Below are 11678 nucleotides of genomic sequence, written 5' to 3'. Positions count from 1 at the left end.
AGATTCGAAGGAGCCCATTAGAGTCTCATCAATTAGGTCGCAGCAGAATGGGGAAAAACTTCAAACTTGGGCGAAAACTGGCATGCAGACTAACACCCAGATGCCAGCCCTTGAATGGGGATTCAACTAGAGCTGAAAAAGACCCAATCTTTGTGCTTGAATTCAAGAAAAAGGCCAAGAAAGATTCTGGGTGTGAGAAAACAGGGTTTTCATGTGAATTTGGGTAATGATTCCAATTTCTGTGGTTGTTTCTGGTTTTGGTTGCAGGTTCTGATGCGGTGATGATGATGAATGATGGCCATGGTTGCGCGGATAGTTGCACGGTGGTGGAAGACGAATTGGGTTTCTGATATTCGAAATTGTGCTTGCAGATCTGGCTTTGATGCAGGTTGCGAAAATGGAGGAAGATTGATGGAAGAAAACGGCCATGGATGTTGCAACGTGGTTGCGATTCGAAGGGGATGACGCTCGAAGCTTAACGGCGACACGATTCTGGATTCTCCGCGACGGCGAAACTGTTGCTTGCTCACAGAAGGTTGGACGGTGGGGTGAAGGGTTTGTAATGGTGGTGACGACGTCGCGGTGCTTGTAGAGAGGTGGCTGCTAGCGGCGCGATTTCTCTGATTCACGGTGCAGTGCGACGGCGGCACGGTAGTCACAGCAAAAACGATGGTGCGCAATGATGAAGGATTTGTGGTGGCTAATGGCGACGGCGACCTTGCGGCATTGTGGTGGTGACTGGTTGAGGCGTTGTGGTGGCCGGATTTTGGGTTCTGGCGAGGATGGTGGCGACAGCCATGGGTGGCTAGGGTTTGGATTTGAAAATTAGGGTTTCTTCAGTTTCTCTGTCCCTTCACAGTGCCATGCAATCACATTACATTGCCATGTTGTTAATGTTTATCCACGGGGCATCATCACTGTTAAAAATTTGACGCCGTAAGGCAAAATGACTCAATTGAACGATTTTTTCAAAATGTGGAATCTATTGATACCAAAAAAAAAAGATAGGACCACATTGAACACAACCCTCCAAACATGGGACCAAAAGTGGAATTAAGCCTTTTATTAAATATGTAATAAAGAAAAGGATGTAGTTATTGAAAAATGATTTAAATAAGGGGCACAAGGAAGTCTTTGGGATATGATGTAGGTGACACAAAAGTTAATTAATATAGATAAAATAAGTTTTATAAAGGGATTGGACGAGGATGAATAATTATGAAAATGGAGTAATTTGTTCTTTACTTTGATGTAAAAGATAATCCCTAGGGGTGAGCAAATACAAAAATATTTCTTTAGATGTTATCAAATAGATTAAATAAGGTTGTAACTATGATAAATCAATGATATTCAAAGTGAATTTTTTGGGGTGAGGAATTTTCTTGATGGGTTTTTGTTGAAAAAAAATTGGTTAAAGAGGTGTGAGAAAAAAATATAATTTTATGAAAAAACTTATAATTAAGTTAGATGGTAAATTTTTGTCCTAGATTATTTTTAGGTTAGGGCTTTTGTGAAAAGTGGATTAGATGAATAAGAGGGTGTCTAGTATCAACAAGAGTATTTGTTAATGGAAACTTAGGGTTTAAGGATGTAAAATTTTCTAATGAAGCTATTTACAAAAATAGAACTAGAAACTAACTACACTGAAAAATAAAAGCCTAAGAAATTAAAAAAAAAAAATCTTATTTGTTCATAATAAATATTTATTTCAATTATTCAATCATTTCTTTTAATGTTTATTTCGTTCAATTAAGTTCTTGTTTTTGTTAGAACAATCTATTTATATCATTTTATTATATTAACATTGTATTTTTAATTTTTAATTATTTATTTTTAGTTCTTTTTCATTGTGGTAAGTCTTTATCATATCACATTATAATATTAGTAACAGGTAACAAATTAGTGTCACATGTCGTGTCACTTATTAATGTTAATTTTTATTATAATATATTGAATTCAATTTAGTTTTATATTTAAACTTTTACTAGTTTATATTTTTAATAAAGCAAATTTTTCCATTTTTAAAAATAAATAATTTAATAATAAGCCTAATATAATATTTTAAGAATTTATATATAAATCACTTTATCAAAATATTGAATTAATTTTATTTTTTAGTTTAAATAAAAAAAATACTTATTTTAAAGTTATAATGTTTTTAAAATATTAAAAATGAAAATATATGACAGCTATAATTTTTAAATTTTAATACTTGAAAAAACTGTATTTTTCTTTGTTTAAAAAACTGTATTTGAAATGCTTTTTAAAAATTATATTTTTCTTTATTTAAAAACTATATTGAAAATATTAAAATTAGAAAAAAATGTGTCGCTCTATATGTATATTTTATTATTTAAAATAATTAAAATAATATTTTTTTATTAGAATTAAAAATGTAAAAATAAAATTAATTTCAATTTTTAAATGGAGTAATTTAATGTATAAATTCTAAAAGATTATTTTAATATGTAAATATAAGTTATAGTTAGGTTTAATAACTAATTTAACCAATTTGGAGAGGGAGAATATTGTTTTATTTAAAAAGAAATTGAAATTCAATTAAGTCGAAATTTTAAAGTAGAAACTAAATCAAATTTAAGATATTATCATGTGAAACTTGTATTAACACATTATACTAATACTAACACGTGTTACTGACCTCTCACGTGAGATCAACATTGTGATATATACCAAAAGAAAACTTAAAAAAAAAATATCGAAAACAAAATACTACGAATTAATACATGACATGTACAAAGGCAATATTAATGTTAATTTAACGTAAAAAAAAACAAATTAAGTCATTTTAATAAAAATAAGGACTTAATTAAATTAAATAAAAAATCAAGGACCAAATTGAATAATTGCAATAATATTTAAGACCAACTAATAATTTTAACCAAAAGGAAAATATACTAAAACAAGGTGGTGAAGGGATAAGATAATAATATGTGACTTTTAAGAGGCATAAATTTGATTTCTGGCCCATGAGTCAACCTTAACATACTCCCAAATAAGACTTTTTTTTTATAGGACCACTAAATGATTAGATAAAAACAAAGTTTATCCCGAAAGCTCCCTCTCAAAGTAGGTTAGAGTCAATACCAAATTGGAACCGACCACATTGTAAGACTTTAATTAACTCTTAAATACAATACCTTCATTCTAGGTCAAAGGTGTTGAACAGAGTCATGTTGGCTTGAGGGTCAACCTAAGTCTTCCTAGACTAAAGTTTGAGCCGAGTTGGACCGAACCAAAGGTCAAATTGATTCCCCTCGAACCAATGTTATAATTAAGTTGGGTCAAGACTAAGGTAGAGTTGAGTTGGCTAAAATAAATGTCGAGATGGTCTAAACTGAATAAAAGATCAAGATGGACTAACACAAATAAAAGGAGGAGATAAGATGACTCGAGTTAAAGGTAAAAAAGGATAGGCAAAAGGTCAAGACGAGTGGGCTCAAGTTAAAGGTCAAAACAAGAAGGTTTAGGTTGTAGGTTGGAACGAAGGGCCTAGGTCAAAATTCGCGACGAGCGTGTTTAGGCATAAGGTCAACAAGGAACAGGCCATGCCTAAGGTCTAAACAATTAGACCGAACTAAAGATTAAGACGGATTTACTCAAATCGAAGGTCAAAATGGACTAAACCAAGCAAAAGGTCGAGAAAAGTCATCCTAAGCGAAGATTATGATGTACTAGTTTGACCAGAATGTTGAAAGATAATCTGAAGGCCTAAGCGAACCAACTCAAATCAAATGTGAAGATGGACATGCCTACACTTACTTGACATTTCATCAAGAAAACTTTTGACATATTGACTTGTATGAGTATGTTTGATACCACTAAGGAATCTTTTATAAGAAGATTCAACAAAAAAAAATACAATACAAATGAGATATTAACTCAACCGATATAAAAAGTTAATACCACCTTCATCTAAAAACTTTAAAATAATAAATTTATAAGTTTTTATTTTTGTAGGTGAATAATCCCACCTAAAAAAACTTGAATAACTCAACACAGAACAATCATTTATTTTCAATTCAACATCAAACAAAAATTAATTTCAAATATATATTTTATTTTTAAATCAATTGTGCTTATAATACTAATGTAGAATTAAGTCTCTTAACATAAAATATTAGATAATACTAAGGTAAAATAATGGTATTAACATAACAATTAAAAACATCTTAAATCTTAAAACTAAATATTATATCATCGATTATACATTAATGTTATATACTTAATAGTTTCTATCGAATTTTAAGATGTTTAATAGATCTCAGATATATTAATTTTTTTTATTTGTACATATCACATGTATTCTTTACAAAAGAAAAATAAATTAAATACTATTTATTATAAATGATAATATTCAAGTTTCCCTAAATAAGTTTAAAATTTTGAAATATATTTAAACTTCTTAAATAAATGGAAGTAAGTAAATATAACTTAAACTTAAATTAAGAATAAAAAGAAACACGACTGTGAAAAGCTAAAACAAGTGGAGATGCGGGGTATCGATCCCCGTACCTCTCGCATGCTAAGCGAGCGCTCTACCATCTGAGCTACATCCCCTTTCTGTTTGTAATTAGCTAAATAATAATAATATTCGTTAAGTATTATGGTATATGTTTTCCAATGATTTTATTCTTACTTCTGACTAGTATAATTTTCTTTTTATTTGTGTTGATGGTGCTTTTACATATACAATTTCTTCATATATAGAATAATATTAAACTAATCCATTATTCTAAACACTCTAATCCTCATTTAGTTGAATAAATAGATCAATTTTGACCATTTTTAAAATAGTTAAGAAATAAAAATGATTTTAAATAAAAAGAAGGTATGTAATTTTAAAATTCAAGTTATAATAGAAAAAACTCATTTTGATTTTAAATATAAAATATATATATGAAAAACTCATCATATGTTTTAATAAGATAGTATTAATTTTATTTTAGGAATTGTAATTATTATTTTATAATAAATTTGTACATCGGTCTAATCTAAACATTTTAATAGTAAATTAAATGGACTAAAACAAAAATAATTCAATTTAATTTATTCACAATTTTTTATGCTGACTTAGACTCTGCTTTCATAGTACAATTTCATATAAATATTTTTTTTGACAATTATACTATTTATCTGAAATATATACCAACTTTGTTCATAATTAAAGAAGCATTCGATTTACCTCACAATCTCCTTCCAATGAGGGTTAGCAAAATCTTTCACAACTTCCTTAAATCACTCAATTTTAATAAAGTTTTAATAAAACCATACAAATTTAATTTTATGATCAAAATAATCCTTTAGCTTCGATTGAAATTCAAAATTTAATTTTAAATACATATATATTTTTTTTTAAATTCAAATGTGCTCATAACACTATTTTTTTTTCTTTTTTTATCCGCTAGAGTGTATTGATATAAAATATTAGATAATACTATAGAAAGCTATAAATGTTTTAATCAGAAGTAAATTTATTTATAGTTCAAATAATTGTTAGAATTACATAATAAAAATATTTTAAACACTGAAATTATTATTACAAAAAAAGTTATTATACATTAAAAACCGTTAGAAAGTTTACTTTTATTTTACAACAATTTATTATATTTTGATCAGTAAAAACACAATATAAGAAAATCGTAAAACATTATTTAAAATAATTTTTAAAAATTTAATCTTGAAAAAAATATTTATTAATTATTTTTCATTAATTTTATAACTAATAATTTAATTACTTATTTTATTTAAAATTGTTTTAAAGATATTAATAATAGTAATGTTACTAATTTTATCATATTAAAACGAATTAATAGAATTAATAATTCTGTTATAATAAGTAGTTATTTTAGTAATCATTCTAACATATAAATTATTAGTTCGATTTTTTTAAATATAGAAATTAATTTAAATTTCATAAATAAATAAAAGTAAGAATATAATTTATCTAGAATATATAATGACATTTTTTTATAGTGGTGGAAGGAGAGTTAACATAAAATTATAAATAATTAGAGTATAATGTATTGAAAGATGTATATATAGAAATAATAAATAAGCTCTCTTTTTTCTAGGGCCGAACTTATTTCCGTTTTGAGTGATACGAGTATAAATAATATTTTTTTTTAACGGGTATGTAAAATTAGTGTCAATTAAATTGATTTTAATTTAAATAAATGTTAAAAATGAAAAATAATAATATTAATTAGTTTTATCTTAAAATTAAAAAATATTAAAAATTAATTATATTAATATCAATGTAGTTACTGTTAGACCCGTGTCAAGTCAACTCTAATTTTTATAAATAAATTAATATTACAATTAAATAAATTAATATTAACTAAATTAAGTTCAGTAAATATTAAAATAAATTAAATTAATATTGTTACAGTTAGCACAAATTTAAATAAATATTTAAAATAAACTAAATTAACATTCGATACTAACTTTAATAAAAATAAATACTGAAATTAAATAAATTAATATCTGACAAATAAAGAAAATTGAAAAATTATGGATGTTTTAAATAAATTAATATTAAAATCAATACCATCTAAATTAAAGATGATTTAATAATTTAAAATACAAAAGAGAAATCTACACATATACTGTAACTATTAACTATTAAAGATATTTTAACAATTTAAAATACAAAAGAGAAATCTACACATATACTAACTATTAACTATTATCAAGTAATCACATATTATAATTATAATTCCGTATCCGAATATATATATTTATTGAAATTCTAAAAGTTTTGTTTTATCTTGACCACTTAAAATTCTTAAGTGTTATAATATAATAATATTACATGGTTTTAGCCTCTCTTTAAAAGGTGAATTAATTTATAACTTAAAAGAAAAAAATTCATCCATCCTAAAAGCAACAATAATATATAATACCATTCAATCACATTGACATGTTTTACATTATATATGACACATATGTATCATTTCCAATATACATTCTTTTATTCCAAGATAAAATCAAGACCAAAAATAAATACATATTAACCTTCTAACATATTAAGTAGAAATATTTTTCACAAAAAGAGAAACATAAAATAACATAATCGTAAGAGACTGAATTTTCTATCTATAGATCTCAAATAAAAAATCCTAACAATCAACGTAAAGATTCATGTGTCTATGATCAGTTGCCAAAATTTCAACTCAATGTAATGATCAATAAATCGAAAATCCTAATTTTTTAAAGTGACTTAGAGTTGGAAAATCCAACTTGCCTAGTGAAAAAGTCTCCCTTACCTCTCTATTAAACTCAAAAGTATCACTTATCCAACAACATATAAACTCATCTAATGAGTTTGTATAACACAAACTCAAAAATCTGCACAATAAATATTTGGTTATAGGGATTGTTCTCATCTTTATTTAGATAAAAAAAAATGACCTTTAAAATGACTTCTCACAAGCAAAAGATATCATCCACAAATTTAACCTTAATTCACAACTCAAAAGACTAGATTAATCATTCATTTACATATCATTAATCAACCCATTTATACATTCAATTCAATCATCAACAACAATTGTATTTATATACCAATTTAACCATCCAAACACAAATGTTTCCACATAGTAATAAGAAAAGATAAATCAAACATGACAAAATAATATTATTTTCTTTTACTTGAGACAAAATCTCCTTTCATATAATTGTTCTCTACAACTTTAAAAACACAAGGTGACTAAAACTTGCATTAGAAATGATCATATGGTCTTTAATATAAAATGAAATTAGGTATTAGAAATCTTTATATAATTTAAACCTTTTATTATTGAAATATTGTAGTGTTTTCTTTTTATAAAAATCACTACTGCTTGTGAATCATTATCTAGGTTCTTACAACTTATTTAATTTCTTTTTCATTTATGTTATATTTGAATATAATTTTTATCATCCTTAATTTCATTTTTTATTATTAGTTATTTTAATCTTGTGGAAAAAAATAATTATTATACTATTTTTAATATAGTTACTTGTATTTTTTTTTTCATTTATGCATTTCAAATCGAACAAAATTTAATGTTATAAATTAAAGTAACAAAGTTTTCAGAATTATATGTCACAATTACTTATTAAACATAAATTCAATGTAATGATATTTTATGTTAAGAAATAAATAAATTTATTTTTAAAAAAAATAATTAATACTCATTAGAATAATTTATTTAAATAAAGAGCAACTTCTAATAAAAACATATATACAATTTAAAAAAATAGAAGTACTAAAATATTTTGCGAGAACTTAATTATCTACAAAAATGTAAAACTATAATTATATACTAATATGATTTTTGTTTAGAAACATTAATTTATATTTTATAATAAAATATGTTTTACCTCATTTTACATTTATCAATTAATTTATCAACTGATTTACATACTTATTTTAATAAAGTAACTTATCAACTTAAACACATAATTTATGACCTATAATTTATCAAATAACTTTTTAATAACTTGTGAACTAATTTTGTCAACCATATCTTAACTATAAAATTCAAAATTATAAAAAGCGATATTTAAAAAGAAAATCTCCAGTAAACATTAAACTATCTTTAATGTAGTGGAAATATTGTTTATTAAAAAAAATATTCGTCAACAAAAATAAAATTTTCTAATTTCTCATTCATTCCATCCTCTATATTGTTTTGTTGCTTATTATTCAATCATTTCAGAGTACATCTCCTTTTGAAAACTACTAAGAAACAACAAATATTAGTTGAAACCAAAGAATGATATCTATTGCTAACCTCTCTTTTCTTTTTTAACAAACAATAACTCTATAAGAAATTTTTTGTAAGAGATATCACCAAATTAGCATACTCTAATCTCTCCTCCTCCATGAGTTGCACAACTTTCTTTTGAAACCTAATGAACAATTCATCCATAACTTTTACACCAAAGTTAGCAGATAAGAGAGGTTCCATTACAGCTCTTGTGTGTCTTGCTATGAATTCAGCTCTTATATTTTCATCAACAAAAACATCATCACCATCTTCATTTCTTCCCTCGTCCCAAGGCACCATGGCAATCTCTAATTCTTCAATCAAGAATGACCCTTCTTCTCGAATCACCTCTCTTATTTCCTCAATGCTAGGTTCATACGTTGGTATGTTAAAGGACTCCAATTTTTCTTCTTCAATCAAACCCTGCAATGTATATACACACACCTTATTATTACGTTATATATATCTTTCCAAGACTTTATAAAAAAAAAAAAATATTTTGACATCAATTTTTTAACACCATTTTGACACTGCACACGTGTCAAAATGTGATTGGACGATTTTAAATTAAAAAAAAGACTAACTTTTTTCTTCCAAATATACCCTTGTTTCAGTTTTTTAATTTGAAATCGTCCAACCACGTTTTGACACGTATGCAGTGTCAAAATAGTGTCAAAAATTAATGTCAAAATATCATTTTCTATATAAAAAAAAAGATGTTATTTACCTCTAAGAACATGTCAGTAAGTGTTAGACTAATTGCTTCCCAAATGCTTCTTCTTGGAGTTTCAGTTTTCACAAGCAACACTAAGACCATTGCTCCTCCAGGCACAAGTTCCTCCGAACGTGATTTCAGAAACAATTCAAAGTCCTTTTGGAATTGCTTAAGGAATGTTGTGTATACGGATGGAGGGCTTGTACTAACTATGTGACAGCTTCCCTTGTTAAGTGCCTCCTTATTCAACCCTAAAAATGGATCCTATATATCAAATGTAATTATAATTAATGAACTCAAAATATGTATGAAAGCATTGATTTAACATTAATTACTTCACCTGAGAGAGCCAGTGCACACTATTGGCAGAATGAAATAGGTTTATGGAATTACTAGGAAAGAGTCTCCCATAAAAAGATCCAGGAGTAGCATTTATAAAGCAAGAACCAGACTTTTGACCCTTATCTTGCACCAATTTGGTATAGAAATCAGGAAGCGACTTGAAGATGGTATTGAAATCGTTTCCAAATAAATCATTCAGATATAATTGTATTGTGGGTGGTTCACGATTCAAACGAATAGATGTAGCATGAACAGTGTCAATAATATTTGACATTACAATAAGAGTATTTGGTCCCACAGAACAACCTAAATCTGCCACTTTGATGCAGTTTGGAGAAGAATGACAGTATAACAATCTTGTTATAGTTTCTTGAAGCATGACTTTGGCCTTAAGCATTATTTTTCTCTGTCATGAATTGAAAGATAAATGAATATAGAAGAAAAATATTTAAGATATATAGTTAATATAGTTTGTAAAGATATAAATAATACCTGTAGTGAGGAGTTATTTGCGTAACTCCTTTCACCCTCGCCACCATTCATATGAAGGAAAAGCTCTCTTTCCATTGATGAAGCACGAAATGGTTCTTCAAGATTAGCTTGGGTTTGTGTTTGAAATTATCCTCTGAATGATGCTTGCATATGTAAATGTACTACTGAGATCTGACACATCATGGGATTTTGTGCTGATTCATGCAATCACGTGGTATACTTGGACACATCTTCTAAAGTATTATTAAAAAATTGTAATTTCGAATAAGAATTCATGACACAATATATGCATCACTGACAAAATCTATGATGGACGAGTTCCAAAACTGGCTTTATAAGTGAATATTTTAAATTTTTCTTATAACGTTGGAAGTCCAACTCTATAAATTTTATTTTACTAATTAATTTTATAGAGTTGAATTAAATTTAAAATTATTTTTTTTACATATTTAACTATTTTTTATTTTTGTTATCAGCTCTCATGTAATTCTGATGAATCTTTAATCAAGAAATTTTGTTTTTCTTCATACTCCATTCTTTTCAATTGATCAAAGGATTCAGGTTTCATTTTTAATGTAAGGGACTTGTTTATAAATTTGACATATATTTCCTATGCAGTAGAGAATACAAAGTTATATTTTTGTTTTGTGAAAAACTAAAATTAAATTTTATTCAATTAATAATCCAAGATGATTATTCAATTTTAATCGAGGGTATTACTGTATTAATTTTTTATATATTAAAAGAAAAATGTTTATTATATATCTTTTAGATTCTTAAACAACAGCGCATCTTTCTCATTCTGTATTAAAATGTCAATTTAATTAAATCTTAGAAAACTCACTTGACTAAAATAAATGTTGTATCCTTTTTATATATTATAATTTATTTGTATTACTAAAGTTATGTGATTAGAGGTGTGAATTTAATTCATGGTTCTCAGGCTAGTCCCAATCCATTATTAAAAAAGTTCGGGTGTTGCTCCCTGCACCTCCCCAAGTGGGACTTGTATCTCCCTATTAATTTAATTTATTTCAAAAATATTCTACACCTCCTCACTATTTTCTTTTATTCCAAAAATACCCTACACCTCTTCACTATTCTTAACAATCTTTCTCTTTCTCTCTCTATATTAATGGAGCATTTACATGGCTCATTAATGGAGCATTTACATGACTTAAATTTGAAGTTAGATATATTTTCTTAAATAAGTTTGATTCAATCTTATTTTTATTGTTGAATATATTTTTTTCTTTTCAAATTATTTAATAAATAGTAAAATTTTGTTCTAAATTTCTAGAAAAATGTTTATATACATGTATGTTTTTTTTTACATATAATATCTATAATTTTTA

At 26.1% G+C, this 11678-nt stretch overlaps 1 protein-coding gene and 1 non-coding gene across 2 annotated transcripts; both read right to left on the bottom strand.

The window, feature by feature from the left end:
• Window positions 1–4505: 4505 nt before the first annotated feature.
• Window positions 4506–4578, bottom strand: TRNAA-AGC. The gene has a single exon. It is a non-coding gene; the product is annotated as a tRNA-Ala (tRNA).
• A 4088-nt stretch (window positions 4579–8666) lies between these two features.
• On the bottom strand, window positions 8667–10437 carry LOC106758419 (theobromine synthase 2-like). The gene is made up of 4 exons (XM_014641347.2): window positions 10324–10437; window positions 9830–10237; window positions 9502–9753; window positions 8667–9197 (listed from the first exon to the last, which is right to left on the bottom strand). Exons 1-4 carry the CDS (start codon window positions 10396–10398, stop codon window positions 8829–8831), a joined length of 1104 nt encoding a protein of 367 aa, XP_014496833.1. The 5' UTR covers window positions 10399–10437; the 3' UTR covers window positions 8667–8828.
• Between the last annotated feature and the right edge of the window lie 1241 nt (window positions 10438–11678).

This window comes from Vigna radiata, chromosome 4, assembly GCF_000741045.1.
Source record: "Vigna radiata var. radiata cultivar VC1973A chromosome 4, Vradiata_ver6, whole genome shotgun sequence".
Taxonomy (NCBI): Eukaryota; Viridiplantae; Streptophyta; class Magnoliopsida; order Fabales; family Fabaceae; genus Vigna; species Vigna radiata.
Note: the sequence above shows the minus strand (reverse complement) of the source record. Positions and strands in the feature narration are given on the sequence as shown.